The sequence below is a fragment of the Pogona vitticeps genome, chromosome 2 (genome assembly GCF_051106095.1).
Source record: "Pogona vitticeps strain Pit_001003342236 chromosome 2, PviZW2.1, whole genome shotgun sequence".
Classification (NCBI taxonomy): domain Eukaryota; kingdom Metazoa; phylum Chordata; class Lepidosauria; order Squamata; family Agamidae; genus Pogona; species Pogona vitticeps.
The window spans coordinates 174,081,969-174,109,910 of record NC_135784.1 but is presented as its reverse complement, the minus strand read 5'-3'; the positions used below and the strand labels follow the sequence as shown (position 1 = coordinate 174,109,910).

The 27,942-nt window shown below is 43.8% G+C and overlaps 1 protein-coding gene across 3 annotated transcripts in view; it reads left to right on the top strand.

Moving 5' to 3' along the window:
• LPAR2 (lysophosphatidic acid receptor 2) overlaps positions 1–27,523 on the top strand; it is a 53,917-nt gene extending 26,394 nt beyond the window's left edge. For all 3 annotated transcript variants that reach the window (XM_020779325.3, XM_020779320.3, XM_020779315.3), the window contains exons 2-3: positions 12,675–13,427; positions 25,318–27,523. In XM_020779325.3, coding sequence (XP_020634984.1) covers positions 12,695–13,427; positions 25,318–25,619 — 1,035 coding nt within the window. In that variant the 5' untranslated portion in view covers positions 12,675–12,694 and the 3' untranslated portion in view covers positions 25,620–27,523. The remainder of the gene's footprint in view (positions 1–12,674; positions 13,428–25,317) is intronic.
• Positions 27,524–27,942: the final 419 nt, after the last annotated feature.

Sequence of the window (27,942 nt, the reverse complement as noted above, 5' to 3'; positions counted from 1 at the left end):
ATGGGGAATACCCAGTTGCTAGCAACTGGCCCTCCTGAGTTGCACGAGTTCCTGTCTGGAAGTGATAACAAGCATCAGCTTGATAACTAGGGACACTTCTGTGCCGCAGTTAGTTCATTGCCAGTTGCACTTAAACCGGCGCAATGTGTTTTGCAGTAATCTTCAAAAATCTGTTTGTTTGTTTGACTCCTAATCTCTTGTCACCAAAATAGGTCTAGGGTCAGGACCCAAGAATTTCATGGGGCTTTTTGGTTTCATTTGTCATCATTCACCAAATGGCAATAAGGTGATTGCCAGCACAATTTCCAGAGCCAAACCTGTGTGGCACTTTGTTAAAAAAAAGAAAAGAAAAAGAAAAAAGATGTGGTCAGAAAATGTGATCACTGCTCATGAAGGGTTCAGGTAAGTCTCATAATGTCTGTGTAGGTTCGCACTGTAGCAGATAGTAACATGGTAAGAACCATATGGTTTCTTGGTAACTGACTGTTACAATGATAATTTCATATTGTCAAGAACGGATCCGCTTTTCATAACCTGATGCTGTCCAGACAGTTTGGGCCACATCGCCCATCGTTCTCAAGTCAGCATGAAAAGGGTGACTGGGGTTGAAGAGAGAGGCCATTGAAAATGGTCTGTATGGTGACTGGGTAAGGCTGGTCTGTACAGCCTGCCCAGCACAAGCTCTGTAAGGTTTATGGGAAGGCTGTCCCTACCACCACCACGGCCGCCTTATATGCAGATGGGCAGGGATAAAACCTACCACCTTTCTTGATGCAAAACCTGGGTTCTAGCCTTGAACTCTGTGTCTTTTCTAAAGTACCCAGGTTTGCTTCTTTTTTAAATGTCAGCAAATGATAGATTTTCTTTTCATATATGTATAATCCATCCTTCATGGAATCATATCTTGATATCTTAAAAGGTTACATTCAAAAGCTGTTACTGAATTCCGATTCTACAAAAATACTTTGAAAATGGTATCACTTTCTGGACAAAGGCTCAGCGATCCTCCTCCTGAGCCAACAGATCCTTTTGTACCTTTTTTTAAAAATATTTTCTAAAGACTGTGTGTGCAAAATGTACAGGGTAGATTTCATAACGTGTGTCCTCCATCTGCATCAGATTTGGGGGTTGGGGAGAGAGAATGTTGGCCAAATTCCTATACATACTTTCTGCAGTAACAGCTCCCTGTTTGCATTCTCGACATCCTTTGGGACTCTTTAAAGGCGCCTGTCCTGGAACCGGGCACTGGTAAAGAGCGACAGAGAAGAGGCCGTGGCTGCAGCTGCACAGACATGGAAGTGCTGTTGGAGGCCTCTTTGGCCACGGAGCAATAAACAAACCCCACGCCATGGACCGTTTGATAATTTCTGAGGCAGAACAGCTGTGGTAACAAGGAAACCTCCAGCGACTGCCTCTTTCCGCATCCACGATGGAGGGAGAGAAATATTCTTGAGGAAGGGTTTCTTATCAGATCTGGGCCACTTTTTCCAGGCTTGGCTTCTGCCTGGCCCCAAGAGTTCTGCCTCTTCAGCAAAAGCTGAGTGGGTGAAGGGAAGGCCTCAGCTGTGCTCCTGGCCGTTCCCCATCCCCTCTCAGCTTCTAATTTCTGCAACCCACATCCGTCTGTTGATTCCTCTCTTCCCCCACCATCACTACTGTAGGTCAAATGATTTTAGCAATGAGCGGAAAGGTCTTATCCAGTTTATTCTGCTTAACACAGATTAGACATTTAGGTAAAAGTTTGGGATTGGTTGATCAATGTGAATTGCTTCCCCTTTCCCCCTCCTCTTGCAGACAAAAGCAGTGTGGCTTTTAGGAATCTGCATGGCAGTCTACTGAGCAAGTAGAACTTCTAAGCTAAATGTATGCTTGTAGAGTAGGCAATTATATGCCCCCCCCCCGGCTGTTTGGGCTTTAGCTCTAGTTGTGTTCAAAATTATTCAACCCCCAATGCTGTAAAGGGGTTTAGGGACTATAGTGTACATTTGGAATTGTATTCAGAATGAAATCCTACAAGGACGTTTTAAAGAACCAAATGCAACTAAAATAACATCAATTGTTTATGTAATACAGTAGTAAATGTTTCTTTTGTGGTTTCTTCATTGCCACAATTATTCAACCCCTTAAAGACTAACACTCTGAAGAAGAGAGGTTCATTCAGGTGTTTTCGATCAGGTATTGAAAACACCTGTGGATATCACCGAGCACCAATCAAGCATAATAAGCACCAATTAGGCAGCTTTAAAATGACTGTGATACTCAGCTCCTTCTAGACATTTACTGGTGTGGTTACAAACATGGTGAAGTCAAGAGAATGGTCCAGGAAGACAAGAGAAGAGGTGATTTGTCTTCACAGGAAGGGCAATGTCTATAAGAAGATTGCAAAGAAGTTAAACATACCAAGAGACACCATAGGAAGCATCATTCGCAAATTCAAGGCAAAGGGCACTGTTGAAATGCTACCTGGTCGTGGAAGAAAGAAGATGCTGACTTCGACTGCTGTGCGCTACCTAAAGCATAGAGTGGTGAAAAGTCCCCGTGTGACTGCTGAGGAACTGAAAAAAGATTTGTCAGATGTGGGTATAGAAGTTTCAGCTCAGACAATAAGGCGCACACTGCGTAATGAAGGTCTCCATGCCAGAACCCCCAGGCGCACCCCCTTGCTGTCTCCCAAGAATAAGAAGAGTCGACTGCAGTATGCCAAAAGTCATGTGGGCAAACCACAAAAGTTGTGGGATAGTGTTCTGTGGACTGATGAAACAAAATTAGAACTGTTTGGGCCCATGGATCAACGCTATGTTTGGAGGAGGAAGAACAAGGCATATGACGAAAAGAACACCTTGCCTACTGTGAAGCATGGCGGAGGGTCAATAATGCTTTGGGGCTGTTTTGCTTCTGCAGGTACAGGGAAGCTTCAGCGTGTACAAGGTACCATGAATTCTCTTCAGTACCAGGAGATATTGGATGAAAATGTGATGCAGTCCGTCACACACCTGAGGCTTGGGAGACGTTGGACCTTTCAACAGGACAATGATCCCAAGCATACCTCCAAGTCCACTAGAGCATGGTTGCAGAGGAAAGGCTGGAACATTTTGGAGTGGCCATCGCAGTCACCAGACTTAAATCCGATTGAGAACCTCTGGTGGGACTTAAAGAAAGCAGTTGCAGTGTGCAAGCCTAAGAATTTGACTGAACTGGAGGCTTTTGCCCATGAAGAATGGGCGAAGATACCCGTAGATTGCTGCAACACACTTGTGTCAAGCTATGCTTCACGTTTAAAAGCTGTTATAACTGTAAAAGGATGTTGTACTAAGTACTAAGATTGAATGTCACTTGGGGGTTGAATAAAAACTAATAATGATGTGAGCACAGAAAAGACATTTGTGGTTATTTCATTATAAACTTAAGGTTATATTTCTCTGACCTACAAGTGCCTCTTTCATGTAAATGTAAGCAAGATGACTGAATGATCAAAATCAATGTCAAAATGGCCAAAACATTCAATTTCAGTGGGGGTTGAATAATTTTGAACACAACTGTATATCCTGATGGTTGGCTGTGGTGGCTGGACAGATGGGAGCTGTAGCCCCTGGCCTCTGAATTTATTATTATTATTATTATTATTATTATTATTATTATTATTATTATTATTATTATTATTATTATTATTATTATTATTATTATTATTATTATTATTATTATTATTATTATTATTATTATTATTATTATTATTATTATTACTATTACTATTATTACTATTATTACTATTATTACTATTATTACTATTACTATTACTAATAATCATAACAATCATAATAATCATAATCATGATGATGGTGGTGGTGGTGGTGATGATGATGATGATGATGATGATGATGATGATGTGCCATTAAGTCAATTCTCATTCATGATGATCCCTTTTAGGGTTTTCCAGGTAGAGAATTATTAGAAGTGGTTTCCCCTTTTTCTGGGGGGCATCCATGGACTGTACAGTTTGCCCAAGGTCATACAGGCTGGCTCTTTTCCTGGGAGGCACAGTGGAGAATTGAACTCAGAACCTCTGGCTCTGCAGCCCGATATCTAAACCACTGAGCTATGCAGCCAACCCTAAATGAATAGAAGCTAAACTGACTGTGTGTGTGTTGGAGTGGAAATGGCAGCTCCTTGGTATTTATTTATGAGTTGCTCTTATGTTCCATGGCTCTCTTTCTCATTTTTATTTTCACAACAACCTTCTGTGATAGTTCTGGCTAAGAGAGAGTGAGAGGGTGTAAATCTGGGAAGCTTCATGGTTGATGGTGCCTGGCTCCATATCTCCTCTGAATCCAAGTCCAGCACTCTCACCATTACAGCCATGCAGATTTCTGGTTTTGGACTACAATTCCAGGTACAGTCATGGCCAAAAATGCACTGGCCAAAATTATTGACACCCTGTCTAAATTGTAAGAAATAATTGCTTTTCAAGCATGGGATGCTCCTTTAATTTGTATTTAGACACACCTGTCGCAAGTAAGAGCTGTGTGCAATACAGTATAATAATCACACTTGCAATCAGTTAAGATGGAGAAAAGTTGACTCAACCTTTGTGTTGTGTGTGACACTGAGCATGGAGAAAAGAGTGAAGTATAAAGAGTTGTCTGTGGATCTGAGAAAAAATTGTGGAAAAACATCGACAATCTCATCTCCAGAGATTTTAATGTTCCTGTGTCCACTATGCGCAATATCATCAAGAGGTTTACAGCCCATGGCACTGTAGCTAAACCTCCCTGGACGTTTACTGAAAAATTACAACGAAGGATTGTTCGAAATGGTGGCTACAGAACCCAGGTTAACTTCCAAACGAATTCAAGCTGATCTGCAGACACAGGGTACAACTGTGTCAGCTCGCACTATCCATTGCCATCCGAATGAAAAGAGACGCTATGGTAGGAGACCCAGGAGGACACCACTGCTGACACAAAGGCATAAAAAAGCAAGACTAGAGCATGCCAAAACTTATGTGACAAAACCACAATCCTTCTGGGAGAATGTACTGTGGACAGATGAGACAAAAGTAGAGCTTTTTGGTCAAGGCCATCATGGCACTGTTTACAGAAAAAGAAATGAGGCATTCCAAGAAAAGAACACAGTCCCTACAGTCAAACATGGTGGAGGTTCAAAGATGTTTTGGGATTGCTTTGCTGCTTCTGGCACTGAATGCCTTGACTGTGTGAATGGTATCATGAAATCTGATGATTACCAAAGACTTTTGGGGTGCAATGTAGTGGCCAGTGTCAGAAAGCTGCATCTCTACCAGAGGTCATGGGTCTGCCAGCAGGACAATAACCCAAAACACAATTCAAAAAGCACTCAGAAATGGTTACAAACAAAGCGCTGGAAAGTTCTGAAATGGCCAGCAATGAGTCCAGATCTGAATCCCATAGAATACCTGTGGAGAGATCTCAAAACAGCAGTTGTGAGAAGGCATCCTTCAAATCTGATGGCCCTGGAGCAGTCTGCAAAAGAAGAGTGATACATAATTCCAATAGAGATATGTAAGAAACTCATTCATGGTTACAGGAAAAGATTGATATCAGTTATTTTTTCTAAAGGGGGTGCTACCAAATATTAAGTTAAGGATGCCAATAATTTTGGCCAGTGCATTTTAGGGTTTCTGTGTGGGATTGTATCAGATTTGACTTTTCTTCTCTGTTTTTTGTGTTGTTCCAATGCAAACCAAAGAAATGAACATGCGAGTACCAAAACATTTGGAACTGCAACCATTTTCTGAGAGAAGGGTTGCATTTTTGACAGAATTGCAAGGGTGCCAGTGTTTTTGGCCATGACTGTAGTATAGCCTGCCTTGGGGATCATGGGAATTGAGAGTCAAAACAACACAAATCTGTGCACCTTTACTCCCTGTCACACAAATCTTGATTCTCCAGCTTATGAACAAAAATCTAGGCACAAACACAGCTGGTACCATTCTTCATCACATATTACATCACTTTTCAGCATACAGATAGCTTGACAAGCTGTACCATCTATTCCAACAGCAACAGCAGTTACTCAATTATAAGATACGTGATGATAAGGTAATTTGCACGAACAGCTTGTTCACCACTGTTATTATGTGCTGTCAATTTGCCTCTGACTTATGGCAATGTTATGAATAAGAGACTTCCAAAATATCCTGTCCTTGACAGCTCCTGTAAACTCAAGCCTGTGGTTTCCTTTGGGGAGTCGATCCATCTTGTATTTGATCTTCCTCTTTTCTTGTTGCCTTCCACCTTTTCCAGCGTTGTTGTCTTTTCCAGAGAATCCTGTCTTTTCATGATGTGCCCAAAGTCAGGCAGCCTCAGTTTCAGCATTTTTTGCCTCCAGAGATAGTTCAGGCTTGATTTGATCTAGGACTCACCTGTTCATCTTTCTAGCGGTCCAGGGTATCCGCAAAGCTCTCCTCCAGCACCACATTTCAATCAAATCTATTTGTTTTCCTTTCAGCTTTTTCTTTACTGTCCAGCTTTCACACTCATTCATGGTGACTGGAAATACAAGAATGTGAATGACCTTGGTCTTGGTCTCCAGTGACACGTCCGTACACTGGATGATCTTTTCTAGTTCCTTCATTGCTGCCTTTCCAGCTCTCGTCATTAGGGCTGCTGTTTTTGGCAGACTTGTGCCATCTTCCTGCAGGGACTTAAAGGTTCCTGTGATACACTGACACCAGTTCAGAGCAGGAAGAGGCACAGTGTAGAGATGGGGAGAAGGGCCGTTTGAGTTGTGTAGGGCAGCAAACAACTGTTAAAATTATGAAAGACATGAGTGGATGCTTGAATTGTTAACTTCTGCTTAGATGGACATCAGCATCACAGTTCCTCAACCAGATTTTGAAAGAGTTGCAATGCCCGAATGTCTGCAGTGAAGAAGATAACATCTGCGTCCTATCAATAAGCACAGGTCACTTTTTGCCCAACGATAGTTTTGAAAGTTACAATCAGGGCACGCACTCTCAGACCTGCTGGTATTCTGTTTAGAGACGGGACCCATTTTTTTGTAAGTCTCATTTTCCAAGCCCTATTTTTTTAATGCATTTTCCAGTCCCCAATCCCATAGGGCCGGACGGTCCACTCACCTCTAATGTGCTAATGCCGCGGGGTCTGTCCTATCGCTCTGGAGATGGCGATTGCCGAAATACTCCTGGCAGGAGGCGGGACAATAAGTCTCTCTGCTCGGTTGAAGACAAATACCCCCATCTCTAATTTTGTTCAACCACCTTTTTAATCTTCTGGCTCATTTGTGCTGGCATTACCCATCTACTTTCAAACTTTTGTGTGAAGCCACACATAGCTTTATTATGCACATTTATTTTCTGCACACTTTGCATATGTCCCAGAATAGGAATTGGTGGCTTTTGCCATTTATGAAAGCTCATGTTTTCAAGATGGTTTTCTTTTTGAAATAGAATGCTGAGATCTTTGGCAAATCCCTATTTTTGTTTGTATGCCAAGAACTTTTGTTACTGTCTACAATAGCCATTATTCTCTCTTGTGATTACATTGCACAATAGTTAATGAAGGGGTTCTTGAACACTGGAGGAGCTGCAGACAGTTGGACTCACACTAACTTTTTTTTCTAGAGATTGGATGAATTACTTCTTAAAATGCAATTTCCACTAGCCATACTGTTTGGGGGATGCTGGGAATTTTGATTTTAAAAGGTAACTTTTCTGAGGTCTGCAGCTCTCAAGAGGAGCATGTCCTTTTGGTTCATAGTGTGCTTTCAGAACACTTGGAATGTCCTATTTATTTAGAATATTTTTACCCTGCCTTTCTCCTTGAAAGGATCCAAGGTGGCTGGCTCATTTGTAGAAATGGCAAGCATAGATGCACTAAACTGCAAAGGACCCACCAGCACTGGTGCTCTTCACCATTTGGAAAGAATGTTGTAGGAATTCATAGTGCTCATTGTGATGAGACTGGAAGCTGGAAAACTGCAGAGCATCAAATATTGATGTCTTAATATAAGGAATGGTGGCAAGCAGCCATAACAAAAAAAATTAATACGTTAACTTAAGTTAATGTAAAGGGAACCTAAATTCGTGATTTCCTTTCATAAACAAATCAAGGGCCTAGGCAGAAATATTTCTCCCTCTATAATGCAAATCTTCAAAATGCCAGTGGATCCCCTTAGGCTTGTACCTGAAAAATCAAGGGAGAAGAGTGTTTTAAAGCCACTACCTTCTGTGAATAATCAGATTGCAAGTCCATTGCTGCAGCAGGCCATCTCCGGTTTGGAGAGAGTGAGGCCTCTTTGGGAATCTAGCATCACACTTGGCAAGGAAAGTAACATTTCATAGCTGTCAGTAGGTGCTTGGTGATGTGCAGAACATTGCCAAGTCAGCTCAGCAGCCAACCAGAGGTATTGGGTAAGCTCAAAGCACGTGTCTTGTCTTCTCTTTCTCTGTACAAAAGGAAACAATTACTCATGCCCCCTGACCCCTTTGCCTTCACTGTACAGCCCTGCTGCCAAAACAGCTGAAATTCTTTTTAAAAAAGAGTCCAAGTTATACAAAATTTGTACGACTTATTCTTAGCACAGATATGGGGCTTTACCGGCACGCTTAAGTATCTGTTGCTTCCTCGTCCAAATATCATTCCTGCTTGTAACTGCTTGAGCTAATACTAAATGGAATGTAATAGACGCGCATACATGTTCCCTGGGGATCAGATGTTCCATTAGGAGTTTGTCCATAAACAGCTAATTAATCCTATTAATACAAGAGATTAATTTCCATCATTAAGTAAGTCACATAAAAGCCTCATTCAAGCATGGCTAAAAGTGCAGGGGCAGAGTCTAGCACATGCAGTTGGATTCTTTGCTCCTCATCTTCTAAATTCAGTGGGACTAATGCCTGTGCACGGATAATATTGCAGGCTTAAAACAGCTTGGTCCTGGGGCCAAACCTTCCTCTCCTGGAGTTCTTGTTTGGCCCCTGATGGTTCCCTTGATGGATCCACACTCACTTCCCCATGACACCATCATTTGGTGGTTTCCCACATTTTGCAGATTTTCCTCTTCATTCTCAGATATACAGATCCCTTTGCTAAGGCTTAGTTGGTGGAAGTAAGAGCGATACGTGAAAAATATGCTGGTACATTTGGCCCTGCCGTTTTGCTTTCGGTCCTGTCCAGCACCGAAATGTGTTTTCCCCACTAGTTATCTATATAAGAATTTAGCCTTTAGGCTGAAAGAGGTTCTCTGGGCTTGTTTTACATTTGCCGCATTCATTTTTCCTAAGTTCCTCCCATAATAAGATTACTTCCTGGCTAAATGTGTGTACAGTACAGTGGTGCCTCGACTTACGAACGCCCTTACCTACGAACATTTTGACTTACGAGCAGCTCCGGCCACAAAATTTAGCTTCTCCTTTCAAACAGAGCTTCGACGTACGAACAGAAAAAGGCAGGGAAAAGGGGCGGGAAATTCAAACATACTAACCGTCGGTGGCGAAGAGGCTGCTTTTTTGTAGCTCTTTCACCCCAACGGTTAGGGAAAGGGATGTTGGCGGCAGGGGTGGCCCAGAGCCAGGAGGCTTGAGCCTGGCGGGGTGCTCCAGCTGCTCACCTCCCGGCGGGCTCCAACAAGGCTGGGGTTGGTGCTCCTTGCTGCCCTCAGTGGGCCGCTTCACCCAGCTCCAGAACTGGTGTCAGCAGCTACCCGCAGAGGGCATTGAGGAGCACCAAGGACTGAGGCAGCTGCCCTGGCGAGCAGCCGCTGGTTCCAGAGCTGGGGGCACCAGCGGCAGCGAGAAGCGCTGCCCCCGGCTGGGAGGCCAGCGGCTGGACCATCCTCGGCGTGCTCAGCCTCCCAGGCTTCGCAGCGGCGGTGGAAGCCCAGGAGGCTTTGGACTGGTAAGGTGTTGCTTTTTGCTTTTTTAAAAAAGTTTTGGGTGGCTTTTGTTTTGTTGGGGGGGTGAGGGTCAGTGTTGTTTTGTTTTTTGGTGATTTTTTTTTTTGGCAGCCCCAGCGTGGGACTTGCTCCAATGTTTATTTTTGGATTTTTTTTATTTTATTTTTTGCAGTCCCAGTGTGGGATTTGCTCTGTTTATTTTTATTTTGGCAATTTTTTTAAATGTTGGAACGGATTAATCCCGTTCCCATGCATTTCACTGGGAAATGGTGCTTCACGTTACTAGCATTTCCACTTACGAACATCTTCTGGGACAGATTAAGTTCATAAATTGGGGCACCACTGTAACTTTAAGCCTCTTCCCCCTCCCTTTTTTTTTTTTTTTTGGCTAATCAGATACCCAGTTTACCCCATTGTTTCCTTCAAAGACAACATTGTTTCAGAATGTCTAGCAGGAATATTGGCAAGTATTTGGGTCTGAGTACCAGGTACTGGGTCCAAGTCCTTGGTACCAAGTCCCCATTAAAAATAAACTTTTTGCACCAGAAAAAGGGAGGGTTGGGTATGTTCGTTCTCTCTCTGTCTCTCTCTGTGTGTAGGTCTGAAGCCTGTGAACCACCCACCCACCCACTTTTGGTCCCATCTGTTGTGCCTGCCTTGCCTTGCCTTCCCTCACCCCTCACCCCCCCTCTTGAAAACCCTCCCTCACCTCTTCTGACGCTTGCCTGCCTCTTCTGGCGAGTGTCGCAAAGCTTCTTCCAGGTTTACGGTGCCCTTTGTTAAAAGAATAGGGATTGGAAAATGTGACTTGCAAAAAATGGGTCCCAAGTCGTACATTGAGTCTGGGTCACCGGGGGGGGGGGGAACCGACTGGAGTCTTAGTCGCAGGTGCGACTTAATTCTGACTGGGCAGTTGAGTCCCATGACTCAAGTCCCCATTCCAGATGTCTGGAAGTTAAAAACTGCTGAGAAAAGGTGGAAGGTGAATGAGTTGGCGGTCTACAAGCACTCCTGGGATGGAACAGATTTTGAAGGAAAGAAAGAATGCAAAGGTTTTGTATCAATCCCTCTTCTCCGTGTGATTATTCCTTCTCTGTATGCCATGGCAACTATCAAGTCTCGAATTGTGGGTCATTAGGTTATACATTTCTAGATAAAGTACTTTGAGCTTAAAGTCCATTTTCAGAATATAAGACTAGTCATGAGTTTGAGATAACATATAGAACAAGTCAAAGTAGCTTCTGTTTCTCATTCCCTAGGTTGACTTTTATAACCATTCTCGTGGCTGAAACAGAAACATAGGCTGCTCTTGGTGACAACCACCTCACTTCCTGTTTCTTAACAGCTTCTGTGTCTGAACAGCTGTATAGTAGCAGGTCAAGGAACTGCATGAGTTAGTGCACTGGTCTTCAGTTTGGGGCACAGCTTAGAAGAGTTTCTGTTTTGGATTGCCCCCTTCCAGAATTGTATGGATTCTGGGTACTGGTAGTTCACAAGAGAAACTTTTCTGAGTTTTCGTTTGCAGTTTGTGCACTGACCTGGGCTGTTACAATGGGAGAGTTGTCATTTCTTTAATTTACTGCTCTTGAGAAACCAAAAAGTTGGGTCGGGGGAAGGAGAGAGATGGACATGTGTGGTAAACTGTTCATTCTGCAACATTTTGCTGCTATATGGCTGCCAGTTTCCATTTACTCATAAAATCAAGTCTAGTTTCTGTTTTCTCACAGTAATAAGCAAGAACAAGTGGAATGACTGAGTTAGGGTTCGGAAATGAATGGCCTTCCAGATGGCAGTTTTCATCATCCTATTCTGGTTATGGCTGATGTTTGTTGCTGTCCAACAACATCTGAAGGGTTATGTCATCCCCAAACTTGATCTAGGTAGTGTATGTGGAAAATATATTCCACGTATGGTTGTTGTGGGTTTTTCAGGCTCTTTGGCTGTGTTCTGAAGGTTGTTCTTCTTAACGTTTTGCCAGTCTCTGTGGTCAGCATCTTCAGAGGACAGGAGTCAGAATACCAGGGCAGACAGAGTTCTTCCTCCTGTCCTCTGAAGATGCCGGCCACAGAGACTGGCAAAACGTTAGGAAGAACATCATTCAGAACACGGCCAAAGAGCCTGAAAAACCCACAACAGCCATCAGATCCCGTCCATGAAAGCCTTCAACAATACATATTCCACATACATTATGAATGACAAATTCAACACCGCCATTTTATAAATTGTCATTTTTCCAAAACACACCTACAATATTAGTAGATTGGCAAACCCACAGTGAATTATTTAGTTCTCACCTAGCTTGCTGTACAGTGATGACTGTCCAACAAAAGCTAGTCCAGGGCTAGGAATATGTGGATCTTCAGATGTCATAATTCTGTAGTTCCCATCAGTCCTAGCCAGCTTGTGATGATGTGAGTTGCAGTCCTCCATCACATCTGGAGTACCACACATTCATGGACATACAATGGAGAGCACTATGCATGTGATGTGGGCAGACACCGCTATGCCTGCTACCCTTGTCACTTCTTCCAAAAGTTAAAAGCAGGCTGAACTGTTGGACTGGGATGGAGAGATAACAGGTTCAAGTCTCTGGAGAGCCATAAAAGTCATCAGGTAATCTTAGGATAGTCATTCTTTCTCAACCAATTTACCTTGCAGGTTTATCGTGAGAACAGAGTGAGGGAAAGAACAATGTACAAAGCCTTGATTTAACTAGAGGAAAGGTGAGATGTAAATGTAAGGAATTAATCACTCCATTCCTTTTCCCCTCTCTCCTAACACAGGGATCGACTATTCTGAAAACATGACCAAGTGCTATTACAATGAGTCAGTCGAGTTCTTCTACAACAACAGTGGGAAGGAGCTATTCCATGAATGGAGGTCGAAGGATATCTTGGTGGTAGCTCTTGGTTTGACTGTCAGCATCATTGTGCTCCTCACCAACTTGCTTGTCATCACAGCCATTGTGATCAACAAGCGCTTCCACTATCCCATCTATTACCTCTTGGGGAACTTGGCCGCTGCCGACCTCTTTGCTGGCATTGCTTACATGTTCTTGATGTTCCACACAGGGCCTAGGACCGCTGGCCTCTCTCTCAAGACCTGGTTTATCAGGCAGAGCCTCTTGGATACCAGTTTGACGGCCTCAGTGGTCAATCTCTTGGCCATTGCCGTGGAGCGGCACCAGACAGTTTTCACCATGCAGCTCCACAGCAAGATGTCCAATCAGCGTGTGATGATCCTCATCTGCTGCATTTGGATTACAGCTCTGTTGCTGGGCCTCATCCCCTCATACGGCTGGCACTGCTTATGCCAGCTGGATGACTGCTCCCGGATGGCGCCCCTCTACAGCCGCAGATACTTGACTTTCTGGGCTCTCTCCAATCTCTTCATCTTCATTATCATGGTGATCGTCTATGCTCACATTTTCATCTATGTGAAGAGGAAGATGGCACGGATGTCAAAGCACACCACTTTCCATCCACGCTATAAGGACACTATGATCAACCTCATCAAGACAGTCATCATCATCCTCAGTAAGTAGAGGGAACCAGCTCTTGGTTTCCCTGTAACATTGTGGTTTTCCTTCCCCTCCCCTTACAACCAGACTTTTCTCTTGGCTGTTAACTCAGTCTTATGGAGGAGTCGACTCATCAAATCCCAGGTGATTCAATAGTACCTACTCTAAAGCATTCAAAAAGCGTACTGATTGTATGCCACCTCATAGCACTTAAAGCACTTTCTGGGCAGTTTGCAATGTAATTCTTTAGGCTACACATTGCCTCCTCCCCCAGCAAGCTGGGTTCTCAGTTTACCAACCTCAGAAGGATGGAAGCCAGAGTCAACCTCGAGCCTGCTGCTTGGGACTGGATGCAGGTCATGAGCAGAGTTTTGGCTGCAATATTGCAGTTTAACCACTGCGCTATGAGTCACAATCTAATGTGATTTACTATGCTAAGCAACAGAATTACAGCCACTCTGTGTCATTTTGGGAACTCTAGTGGCAGAAAAGTGACAGACAGATAAAACACATCTCAAAGACACCCAAGCTAGAGAAGAATGACCTTTCTTTTCATTTCTGTTTTCTGCATGTATATATTTAACTTTTATCATTGGAGGAGGGGACAATTTGTGACAACCTGACCTATTTAGTCACCAGAGAAAGACTAGCTGCCTTTTTTAACTCTGCTCCTTCATATCCCCCCCTTTTTGCCATCAGTGGCTGACGTTTCAAGCCACACTCCTGCTTTCATTTCAGTGGAGAAGTTAGCTTGCTTCTGTACTGTTGCCATTAGTCCTGGAGTGAGGAGTGGGCTACTATTATTGTTATCTGTTTATCCCTGGGCTGGGAAGAAAAGTGATACCAAAGACATGGATTGTTTGACGGTGTGACTACATTGACAAATAATAGGAAATGCTCTGAGATTCGGATGGTTTGATTTGTATTATTTTCTGTTTACTACATGATGTAAAAGTCAACGCAGTTCAGCCCAGAATTCTCCCCCAATTTGTAGGGTTTTTTCTTCCACCACTGGGTCTCTACATTTTTTAGATTGAATGCATTTGCACTGGCTCAGGCAGTGTGATTGCTTAAGCTGCTGTGGAGGGTTTTGTAGCCAAAGTATTCAAATCTATTCCAGTCAGTTCCAATAGCAGTGAGAGAGGCAGGGCAGCAAGGAAACCTGGTTGCCATATGAATCCTGTCCTCCCCACATCTGGTGTCTTGGTCTGCTTTCATTTTCCTTTCTCTTCCTATTCAATTTCTTTCCTTTTTTCTTTGAAAGGCTTGCTAATCTAGCATGAGGGCAGTTAGGCAACCAAAGAAAAAGGAGTGAGGACTTGACTGACAGAGAAGAGGAGGTTTTAAGGTAGTTTTGCTCTAACTGTGCTTCCTGCAGTTCTGAACAACCAGAGCAGAGCTGCCTTAACAAGCTGGAAAGAGGACTCACTTGAAAGCATCCTCTTCTCTCTCTTCTGATTCCTTGCTTCTTTGGCCACCTAGCTGCCCTAGCACTAGGATGGGAAACCTTTGGCGGGGGGGGGAAGGAAGAGGAGAGAACAGGAAGAGAAAAACAGATTGAGCACCAGATATGGTGAGGAGAAGATTCAGATGGGTAACAAGCTGTAAACAAGGCTGATTTCCTCGCCTCTGTGCTGACTCCTGTATGGTTAGCTGAAGTGAATTAACATCATAGAAACCTGTGACTTCACAGTGGATCAATTTACATGTTTCTCACTGTGTAGCTGCAGTCTAAGTGTTCATATGAGCAGTACAGCTTCTGGAGAGGCCACCTGATTCACAAAGAACATATGTTCAAGGGAACATATGAAAGAAGAAAGGGAGGAGGTGAGATTCTTAGAAATAGAAATGGCACCTTCAGTTTCTTCCTTTGGAAAAAAAAGTGGGAGGATTCTGCTTTCACATCGTGAGCAAAAAAGCAAGTGAGGAAGCATGCATCAATATGAATATAGCAGTGGCAGTGAATTTCTATATATTGCTTGCTATGAAACATAAGTGAGAGGGTGCTCTTGCACTTGTGTTTTGCTTGTGGCTTTCCCAGAATCAGCTGTTTCACCACTGTGAGAAGCAGAATGCTGGAACAGATAGACTTTGATCTAGCAGAGCAGCATTCTTCCTATGCTCTTACCATGGCTCCTAGGCTGTCTCTGCTCTGAAAGTGAATCTCCCAAGTTCTCAGGCAGAGACACCCTGACCAGAATGGGCTGACTTCCTTTCAGCTGGAAAAACCAAAGGCTAAACCTGTTATAATTTTTGATTCAGGCCAAGTCTCTGGGACGCTCTGTTAGGAGATCCCTTCGTTAGCAGAGTGGAACAGCAACAGTGTTCCCTGTGAGAATTTAAGACCACTATTATCCAGTGGTTCTCTGCCTTGGGTCCCCAGTTGTTCATGGACTACAACTCCCAGTAATCCTGGCCAGCATGACTAGTGGTGAAGGCATCTGGGAATTTTGGTCCAAGAACACCTGGGGAATCAAGGTTGGGAACCAGTGGTCTAGTAGTACATGGAGCAATAAACTAGGCAGAAGCTGAGATTAAAATAAAAGATTACTAAGTTTATTTAGAAATATATTTGATAGCTGGATAGAAGACCTTGTCTCAAGGCCTGAACACATGGCCTGGGTGTGGGGGCATAGCCCATCCTCAAGGAAGAAATGTTAATAGCTTGGGAAGGACAGGGTGGACAAGAAGTGGCGAATCTTTATTTCTTTAAGGGGCAGTAGGACAGTAACAGATACCCAATTATAAGGACAGATTCAGCCAACTCGTATTCCCAAAATACCTCTGTTGGTCCTCCTGAGTTGAGGTGATGCTTGAGAAGTTTCTTCCGACAAAATCTAGGGTCTGTAGCACAGAAAGCATGTTACCTGAGGCTGAGCTTAAGGTCCCTCCAAAGGAAGCGAGTTGCCTTGAAGCCTGCCTGCAAAATGGGAGCTTTTGAATGATTCATGTCTAGAGACCAAAAGCCAAGCTAGAAGGAATTGAAAGAGCTGGCTACTATGAGTCATGCAAATTGGCTTAGCGTTTGCAAGGAGCAGGCATAGGGAGATAGTTTGCCTTGGCCCAAGGAAGGCAGCAGGATAATGCTCTCTGCTTGAATTGAGATGGCATTGAGCCACCTGTTAACAGGTTTGCTCCAGAGATTCTGCCAAAGATTCTCAGCCTGAGGGCTTAAAATGGCAACCCAGGAGGATGCAATCAGGCCTCCTTACTCTGCTGAGGAAATCTCTTCGCTTTTGGTGTTCGCCGATATGTAGCAGGGTGTGCCAGAAGGTTTCTGGTATGGCCAGACAGTGAGGTGAGAAATATATGACTGTGTCAGAGGGAAAGTAAGTTTCATAACTTAACGAATTGAACATTCTACAGTTCTTCCTTTGCAGTTGACCCACATGTATTTTAGTTAATGACAGGCCTCTAAGTTTTTACGCCCATGGCAACATCAGCCATGTACTAGCTCTTTAGAGGGCCCTACTATTAGATTAGTGGTTCCCAACCTTGAGTCCCCAGATGTACTTGGACTACAACTCCCAGAAATCCTGGCTAGCACAGATAGTGGGGAAGGCTTCTGGGAGTTTTAGTCCAAGGGCATTATGGGACCCAAGGTTGGGAATCACTGCATTAGATGGCGTGAGGCAGTTTTCTCCTATTGCAGATGTTCAGTTGTCATGAAAGGATAGTGCTTCAGTAATTACTGTATTTTTCTGTGTATAAGATGCCTCCATGTATGAAACGCCCCATGGATAAGACCTCCCCCCACTTTCTTTGCAAAAAACTGGAGGGGGGATGCAGGGATCAAAGCGCTTTGATCCCTCCCCCCTTACTTCTGTATATAAGACAACCCTTAATTTTTAATCTAAAGATTTTAGACAAAAGTATCATCTTATACTTGGAAAATTACAGTATTTAGTTTGAATTCTATTTAGTGCATGGAGTTGCGATCATTGTAATCTGTTTGTTTATGTGGCTGCCTGTCTTTGATATCCACCTTGTCTTGGGTGAGTCTGATGGAAAGGAGTTCTATTTGCTGCTGTGTTTGAAGCAGTAAAAGTGTTTGGGCCAATCCTATTCAAGAGCATTGAGTTTTGAATCTGTAGCTCTGGAGGGGAATGATAATTCAAGTTTTCCTGATGCAACCATTTTCGATGGAAGTGTTATGCCAAGGCTTAATCATGCTTCTCAGGAAAATGTACCTTGGGAAGGTTTTGAAAGAAGACTGCCAGAGCATGATAGTCCAAACAGAAGCTCTTCAGGTACGGTAAAACAGCTGCACTTGATACCTTTCAGATCTTGGGCAGACTCTTCATTCTGCAGACAGTTTCCAAAATCCGATTGCTCCTTGGCAGGGAGTGGGGGTGCAGGGAATCCCTTGTTAGGCATGTATCATGATAGGGTAGTGCAGTTAGAGCATCTTCTCTCCTTAAAAGTAGCTGTGTGCTTATTATAGCATACGGGTGGTCTCCTCAGTTTTCAGGGAGTGCAGTACAGCAGAACTCTAGAGTTAGTGAGTGATGAGAAATGAGGAAAGTGACGTTCTGATCACAACAACAGAATGCAAATACCTATCGTTGTGGGTGCTAGAATTTGCTTGCAGTGTAAGTTGGCTAGTTGTGGACTTAAGCAAAGTATATTTAAATGTTCAGAGAAGCAGAGTCTGATTTGGAGGTATCTGCATATGTAACAATGAATAATCATCTGAAGATGAAATATCCTAAGGACATGCATCCTCACCTGCATTTCCCTGGAATGAGCCAAATCACCCTTCCCGCTGTGGACAAGCTATCCCCACTTTGCCAGAGCCTCAGAGCCACTCAAACTGAGTACTCGCCCATCTTTCAAGACTGGTCCCATAAATTCTCCTCTGATTTGGTCTTCATCCTTAAAGAGAAAGGGTCTTCTGCTGGAAAGAGACAGACAATACATAATTGTATTTCTGTGCATAGATGACAGGTTGATAGTCATAGACTCAAAGATGGAGAAAGATGAGGTTAGTAGTAACATCTTCCTACTACTGAGGTTTTCGCCCTACATCTCTTGTCAGCTCTCAGCCTCCATGTCAACTTAGCAAAATCACATATGAGCCCAGATCCAAAGGTACAATATAGAGGAGCCGTACTGATCTCTAGAAAGGAAGTAGCTTATCTACCTCAAGGCAAGATAGACAAGCTCATGGAGCTGACCAACAAATTCAAACAAATGTGTCAATCACAGCACGAATGACACCCCCCCCCAGACTTCTCAGACTCATGGCGTAGACAGCATCAGTAGTTCTGCATGCTTGCCTGAAAATGAGTTCCTTTCATTTGGTGTCTTTCAACATCCTGATGGAAAGCAACAGAAAGAGACTGGTCGTCACCATGGAGCTTACGGAGCAGCCTCTGTGGTGGATGGATGTGTCTAATCTGTCACTCAGGAGACTGTTCAAGCAACTCCAACCCCACATCCAAGTCATTATGGATGCAAGCCTTACAGGCTGGGGAGCGCATTGCTCAGGCCCACAGAGTCGTAGGCACTGGTCTGAAACTGCAAATTAAATTATACATACACAAATTGGACGTACTAGCAGCCATAAAAGTTTTCCATACATTTGAAAAGCTAATCTAGGGAAAGTAGTACAAGTAGTCCATTACCACTGTGTGTTATGTAAACAAACAGAGTGGAACACATTCAATGTCCCTTCTGGACCTAGTGATTCGATTGTGGGAATGGTGCCTACAGAGGCACATCTCCCTTCATATGGTGGGGGAAGAAAACTAACCTTCTCAGGAGACAAAAGAACAAGAGATGGGGGTATTCGTATACGGATATGAATGCCCCCACACAGCAGGAGTAAAGGAGGGTCCGGCACCTGGGGCTAGACCATCCACTCACATGTCTGCCACCACTGCCAGCCCCGCTCTCCCTTCCAATTGCTCCAGAGTGCCCGGTCGGCTAGCCACTAGTCACTGGATGCTCCAGAGAGACTGGAAGGAAAAGCGTGAGTGGACAGTCAGGCCCCAGGGGGCTGGACTCTCATTAACTCCAGCTTTGCGGGGGTATTCATATACGAATACTCCCCTCTAATCCTAACTCATGACTGGAGCTATCCTCCAATGTCTTCAGTGATATTTTCATTCACTGGGGTCATCTGGAGGTGAATTTGTTCACTACCCACATCTACAGAAAATGCAAAAAAGTATTTTTCATGGGCAAGCCATGAGAAGAACTTGTTGGCAGTTGTTATTGCAACTCGTTGGATAAGAAAGAAAAGTTACCTTTTCCTTCCCATACCTCTTCTTCCCAGACTCCTAGTGGCACTGTGTTAAGACAAGGCTCACATAATGTTAATATCTCATGGTGGCCATGCCAGCCTTGGTTCACAACTTTCATGCACATGGCAGTCAATGTGTATCACCTACTATTGATCCCAGACCTGCTTATACAGCACAATGATATGGTTTGGCACAGGGACTTAGCCCCCCCCCCCAAAAAAAAAACTACTGGCTTGGAAAATGGCCCTGAGCCACAAAGAACTCTATTTGAAGTGAGAATGCCATCTAACAGATGTAACTATAGATATAAATAAATAAAGATATAAATGGAGAAAATACATTGATTTTCCTGAATCATTGCTGAAATCTTATCTTCCACTTAAGCTGCATATTTTTTTAAGGAGAAAGGGATACCCATTCCTCTATTAAAGTGTCCTTGTCAGCAATAGTAGCCTATCAAACTCAAGGTTATGCAGCTTCTTGCTGTTTTAGAAACTCAACCCTCAAAAAATATTTTTCCCCCAAGAGCCTGAGAAACGTTTACCCAGACATCAGAGCCCCAATGTCACTGTGACCATTTACCTTAGTACTCACTCAACCTATGAATGCTGTTTGAGCCCATGGCAACTTCTGATCTTAGGCTACTGATGTATAAGACTGCATTCTTGGTCGTGGTTACTTCTGCACACAGGGCTCATAAACTGGACACCCTCTGGTGAAATCCACTTTTCCTTCCGTTTTGTAAGAATAAAGTGACATTATTTCCAGATCTCTCTTTCTTACCCAAAGCAGTTTCCAAGTTTCACCTTAATCATCCCTTGGTGCTTCCTACTTTCTTCCCACCATCAGGGTCAGAAGTGGAAGAGTCACTTCACACTTTGGATACCCACAGGGGAATTAGCCTTTTACATGTCCAGAAGAATGGACTTCTAAAAGTACACCAGATGTTTTGTTAATTACCAGGGATTAAAGGAGGGTGAAAATGTTATGTCTCAGAGACTGTCGGATATTGTGATTTTTAGCATAATCACCTTACATTACCAATTAGCAAAGAGGCCACTGCCTAGGTTTTTGGAAGGGTAGTTTACTAGAGCAATAGCTGTGTCAACAGCACTTCTCAGAGAAGTTCAACTGAGAGACATTTGCAAGGCTGCAACCTGGTCACAGCCTTTGACATTCATCAAACATTACAGACTGGATGTCAGGGCTAAGCTTGATGCTACATTTGGCAGGACAGTAACTTCCTCTGTCTTGGCATGACATCTGACAAGCTGCCAATCACCCATATGTGTAATTTCAGAGATCACGAAGAAGGATAGGTTGTTTGCCTGTAACTGTCATTCTTTGAACGATCATCTCTGAATTCACACAACCCAGCCAGCCTCCCCTCAAGTCTGCCAGACAACTGTTTCTAAATCAGCTGTGGACTGGGGGACTGAGGGCTCCATACAGGGTGGGGAAGCATACATAGTAGAGAGGGCATGTCTTAACACTTTCCTTAGGCTCTAGAAAGTATAAAAGACATTTGCTCGGGGGCAAAAGGATCCCATATGTGTGGATTCACAGATGACCATTAGAAGACCTGCAGTTATAGCTAAGCAACCTATCCTTTTGATCCCAGGAGTATAGACTGTCATTTAATAGTCACAAAAATCCTGTGCAGAAGATTAGTTTAGAGATGTCATGCCCAGGCCATCTTGTAAGATCTATAGCTAAGTGACATCTCAAATAAGAGTGGAGTGGGGTTCATCCCTCTGTTAGTTTGTAGTTACTTTGTTTTAGTTTTTCCACTTATTTCAGCATGTCAAGAGAGTCTTCAGATGTGTATAACTTTGATGTTTCCCATCCAGATGGCATGAATGTTTCAGGTGTTCTGCCGTACCTCCAGGGGATCAGACCCATCAAATGTTAGAAGGTGTATGGATACAGCCTCTTCTTCCTCTCCTTTCCTGTAGTCTTCCTGTGAACTGCACATTGTACTGCAGATCTTGCCACAAACAACAGTGGCTTGAATGCCAAGGAGTTGAAAAGGAAAAAGGAAAGTGAATGAGATTTGATGGTTGTTGTGGGTTTTTCGGGCTCTTTAGCCGTGTTCTGAAACACGTTTCAGAACACGGCCAAAGAGCCCGGAAAACCCACAACAACCATTAGATCCCGGCCGTGAAAGCCTTCGCGAATACATTGAATGAGATTTCATTGCCTCCCCCATGTTTTTATCTAAACCAAGTGAACCCTGTTCACTTCTGTAAAACAAACAAACAATCAGCATTCAGGAATGCCTATCCATTGTTCTAAATGCCTGGCTTTTATACAGGAAAACCCAACGTTGTCTGCTCATGTTGTTGATGGTTTCCAGGCGGAGCTTTCTTCCAAGGTTGCTGGGGGTCAGTCAGGGAGAAGACCTGAGTTTGGGTAAGGCAGCTTGCAACTGGGCAGGCTGACTGAAGTATCCCAGGGATTGCATTTGGAAAAGATTAAATTTCTCCCTCTCTGATTCAAAGTTTGCAACTCTGATATAGCCTTGTGTTGGGCTTCTTTCAATCCTGCTATGTGACACGCTACCAGAGACCCTTTCCTAAAGCTTGTGTAGGCCTTTGTCCTGTATAGATTATGGCTTAGCTACTGAGGGTGGTTATGGCTTTCGTCACAAGATGCTCTCCTTGTGTTCTTTGCTCAAGGCTGTTGGAGTGCTTTTCAGCTGAGAAGTTGGAAAGGAAGGAGGAATTATCCAGATCTTTCTTCTGAAGGGAACATGGTGGAAAGTTTTCAGTTAAGACATTTTTCTGGATGATGACGGTGGTTGTACACTGCCTAAGACTAATTCCATGCTCTCTGTAATGAGAGCCTATAATGTAAAATGGGTCAGTGTTCTGATTGGAAAGTGTTGACAGAGCCCACAGAATCCTCCCAAACCTGAGCAAATTAAAGAAATTGTTGCCTACCATTAGAAAAGCCATAATGTAGGGTCTAGAGATCCGGGGGGGGGGTCATTCTACAGAGAGGCCTTCTCCTGGGTAGCCACTTGTCACACCTCCTCCAATACAACCAACCATAGAATGGCTGTCAACCCTTGGGATGGGACATTTTATGGGTTTTTCCCGTCTTTTTTTTAACAACTAGAATCCTGCAGCCAGCATGACCACTGGCTATTCCGTGAGCTATAGTCCAAAAAGGCAACATCGCAGACTGGATCACCCACCCACTACCAGGATTCTGAGTATTTACGCTAAAAATAAGTGACAGCTTTGAAAGCTCTACCCATTTTAATGGCAGGATGCATTGTAACTTTATGAATCTATTCGGTAACCCAGTAGTTGACCCTCACAGTGCAGATTTCCTCACAGCCGCTGGTGTCCAGCACTGGCAATTTAGTCTGAAAGCTGAGTGTATTTGGGAAACGACCTGGGTGTCCGAGGTTCAGTTCAGGTGTAGTATTCTTCCTAATCAGAAGTGCCCTTGTGTTTCCATCTGCTCCACTGTGAGAGAGTTGATCCTCTTTGGCCTCTCAGGGATGGAAGACAATAAACACAGTGCCCAGCAAGCGCTGCAGCAGAGCTTGTCTTAATTCAGCGTGTTGCTTCCTGATGGATGGGGCTCAAGTGCCCTTGATTCCAGCAGGTGCATCCCTGCTCTCTCTGCAACAGCTGTATCCTTTTGTCTCTGGCATGACCAGAATTTCAGAATAGCTCAAGGCAAGACTTCACTAGGCTGAGCTTCCCCCGTGCCTGCAGAGGAAGGCACACACTTGGCGGAGGAAGCTCAGCCTAGTGAAGTCTTGCCTTGAGCTATTCTGAAATTCTGGTCATGCCAGAGACAAGAAGTGAAATTCTCAATTTTGCTGTGTTTCTCCCAACCCCACCACCTTTATTGTTCTCATCTTTGTTTCCTGTCAGGTTGCAAGGCTTTGTTTCTTTTTTCTTTTTGCATTCAAATTTGTACGTACACCTTTATTGATTTCTTCCTTCCTTCCTTGCCGTTCTTTATGTATATTTTTCAATTGAGTGCATTTGAGCCACTCATAGTTTTAAAGTGTGCATGTGGCTTTCTACTGACTTTATTTTTCAAAAAATGGCCTGTGCGCCTTGCAGATGTTCAGCATTTCAAGGCAAAGGTCTTTTTTTTTCATAATGAGTCTCAGGAGAAACAAGTCCCTACTTTGTCTGAGGTGCCCTGTAAGGAATTCAAAATTAATTCTTTTCCATTCCTAACTGGACAGTCCTAAAAGTTCAGCTAGAAGTTAATTCCAGCAGCATGATGCTTGGGACACATGACCTTTGGATGGGCTCCTTTTTTTAAAAAAATAAAAAATAAAAATGAAAGAAGAGGATTGTAGCAACAGGGAAGGCTCAAACCAAGGGGGAAGGATACCCAGTAATTTGGCAGGGATCTCCAGTTGAGAATGGGGTAGAGTTGAGTAATATATTTGGACAACAGATTTGCCAGAGAAGAGGAGGGGGGCAAGAATTTAAAATGTGTTTCTTTGTTTTTAAAGTTGCTTTATTCATATTTATGGAATTGAGGCGAGATGGTTTTACTTTTGACCAAAGTTAGAGATCCTTTAAGAAAAACAGCCACAACCACTTCTTTATATGCTTACTTCCATAATATAGGAACTTAAGAAAATAAAAGAACTGCTGTGTAGCTCAGTGGTTTAGGTCTCTGGCTGTGGGGCTAGAGGTTGGAAGTTCAGTTCCTCACTGTGCCTCTTTGAGAAGGGCTGGACTTGATGATCCACAGGGTCCCTTTCAGCTCTGCAGTTCTAAGATGATGATTATTTCCAAAGTTCTGATCATATCAACTAGCCCGGCATTCTGTTTGCACAGTTGCTAATGGGAAACCTTTTTAGGGAATCCAAGGGTAGTATATGCAAGGCTCACAGATAGTGTACCCAGGCATTGGCAAGATGCAGGCCTTCTTTATAGCTTTAGGAAGAGTGCTGCAAAATATGTCTTCAGGCTATTGTGGACAAATGTTCATAGTCCACTTATTAAACAACAACAACACCCCACAACCAAACACCTTTTAAAAATGTTGCAAAGTTGCTTTGAGCAGATAAAGGATTTTTGAGTCTATGAATCAGCACTTTGCCACTGCTTGCTGTTGCTGAAAACATCTGGAAATATTTTCCTCTCAACTCAGCACTGGAGAGGATTAAGTATAAACGTGAGTTTCCCTTTAAAAGTATTTCTGGGTATAATGCATGATGATTCCAACAAGGAAAGAAGAAAGGTGATGGGGGGGGGTGTCACATTTTCTAGCATAATAGGAACCCGGCCTGGATTGATTGATGGATATGGGTCTGGGTTGAAACGGTGGTTCGTTAATGGTCAATGCTACTATTAGAATCATGGATCTGTATCATTTTACTTATGTATTTGTTCTATTTAGATCATCATTTTTCCTTCAGATTTTTAGATGTTTTGGACAAAAACGACTACAACCCCTTTCTGTGAACCTTGTGCATGGGACAGTTTTGTGCATTCTGTTGTCTCGGGCTGTTTTAGGTCCCGGGGGTGGGGGGGGGAGAGGAAAGGGTTGTCCTTCATTGAAACTGGAAGTGGCCTTCCAAGATTTGGCAGTGGGTGTATGTGGCTCCTAGACGTCTGAAAGCTGCCTATCCCATTCTAACAGATTCCTTCTGTTCTTCTTTGTCTTCAGGTGCTTTTGTTATCTGCTGGACTCCTGGGCAGGTGGTTCTCCTGTTGGATGGCCTTGGTTGTAAAAGCTGCAATGTGCTAGCAGTTGAGAAGTATTTTCTGCTGCTGGCTGAAATAAATTCACTCATCAATGCCATTGTCTACTCCTACCGGGACAATGAAATGCGCAGCACCTTCCGGAAGATCCTTTGCTTTGCCTGCTACAGGATGCCCAAGTACTCTCCAGCTTCAGTCAAGGCCAGTACCACAGAGCAGAGGATACTGCCTCAGAACGGGCATCCTATCATGGACTCCACTCTCTAACCCTGCAGTCTCGCTGCTCTTTAGACTGGTTTTCGAAGGCCCAGCCCTTCTTGATGATCTTTGAGAGGTCCATTGTCCGAAGCTGGGGAGATGACTGTTTGTGGCAGTTGCAGCAGGACTGGGAATATTGCTGCCACCAAAACGGTCAACCAGGGTTTGTAAGGAATGGTATTGTACCTGTGGATCAGTCGATTATGGAAAGCGGCTGTGGCACCCTGTGGCGCCATTCTGCAGCCTCCTGATCAGGCCTGTTGAACTGGGACCGACCATGTTTCTGGGCTTTGCAGTGACGATTCACAGTCAACATAGCTGAAGAATAAGCAAATTTGCTCTATGTTACATCTCAGAGGGCACCTTAAACATTCTGTGGTGTTGAGATCCAGTTCAAAACTGGTTTTGCATCACAGCTTCTTAAAGGCACGTGTCCTTTTTTCCTTCCTCCATAGGCTGGCAAGCAAAAACCGCCCTTTTTGCTAACAGACCACGGGTGGCCTCTTACGACCAGTTTCATTGACCTTGTTCTTAAGAACACAGACGTTTGAGCAAACTTTTGAAAAGGGGGTGGAACAAAAAACTTGAGGGACAATGCAATGCCATTTTCGAGAACTGCTGTTTTTAAACGACTGTGTTGATTCAGTTGAGGGATGGCCTCTCCTGCCATACCGGGACACTCGTCTAAATATGTCTGCGCAGGATGAAAAATTGTCATCCTGGTCCTTTTCAGTATTATTCTCTAATTTGCTGAAGCCGGTCTACATTTAAGGGACAAGAGCTGTTACCCATCACCTGCATAGGTTTGCTCTAGATCTGTTACAACCCGAGGTAGCTTTGGTACTTGAACTGTAGCGAACCCTGTGTGTGCAACTCAGGGAAGTTCCAGATTGAAGTGGCCAGCGACATCGCTGGCTAAGTCTACAGGAGATATTAGCTTGGGTCAAAAGTCCAGGCTAGCTGGGCACGAACACTGCAGCAGGAACAGGCAAGAATTAAACACATAAATGGTTTGTTTTACTCTTTGTTTTACTCTTGGTAGTCATTGGTGTAGGGAGAGAACTTGGATGATGGCCATGCAAGGTTTAGCTTGCTTGGGGTTGTTTTCTGCCCAAGTTGATTTCTTTCAGCCTCCTTCATCATAGGGAAAGTATAGTTTTGTATCCTGAAACAGGGACGAAGTATGATTGTAGATCAGGGCCGGGGGGGAATCTCTAAGCGACTCTATATTGTTGGACTTCAACCTCCACCATTTTTCAGAGCTAGCTTGGACTGACCAAGGTTTCAGTCCAAACACACTCTGAGGGCTGCGTTTGATCTAGGACCTTGGTACTGTTGCAAGGGATTATCTGTGCAAAATGCTACCCTTTCACAATGACTAAACCATAGCCGTGTGATGCTTCGAGGTCACCTGATGAGGAAGGAGTTTCCTTCTATGCTTTGCCCAGCTGCAGGGCAGACAGAAAAAAAATCAGCAGCTGATCTTTGAGATCAACAAAGTGATGCAATGCTAAAACAAGATTCGGATGCTCAATTTTTTCTTCCTCTTGCCGCACTGTTCCAAAGCTGGTAATGCTGGTAAGCATTTGGTTGTCTGTCTTAGACAATAAATGTACAATGATGACAGCAATGTACTGGGAAGAAACTCTTATTTTCAGCTGCTTAGCTTTCACTGTACAAACATAAGTAGAGGACACATAGCCCTCCAGATGCCGCCGGACTGCAGCTCCATTCATGCCTCCTCATTGGCTAGGGCTGACGGGGACGGCCCAGCCACGTCGAAAGTATAGCACAATCCTGAGCCCAGATTTTGCAAATCCCCTTCCACCCAAGCACTTTCTTTCTCTGGGAAACTGCAGTTTGTTTGGGGTTTTTTTAATGAAAGTATAAAATAAAAAGTATTAGTATCCTGACTAAGTAATCGAATTCTACAATTAGTCTGAAGTGTTGGGGTGTTACGGTTTTCCCTCTTCAAGCAACTTGAGAGCCTTTCCTCTCAGATTTTTCCATAGACTGTCACCTTGTAGGGCAGGGGGAGGAAACCTTCTTGCTTTCATATTTTGATGTTTAACTCCCACAGTCTCTCACCTTTGCTCATCCTGGCTCGTACTGCTGGGAAGTGAAGCCTGAAATGGCTGGAGAGCCAAAGGTTGCCAACCCTTTCTACCAAAGGGGCTGAAGACTTGACTGCTCATGGTGCTAAGTCCACAGTATGGTAGCATCTTCCTCCTGTTTTCTGAGGGCTGTGTAGAGATGGGTATGAACCGCCAGTTCAGCCGTTGGCCATGGTTCTGAAGTAATTCTGAGTCCTGGCTCCTTCCGTGGGCACCCA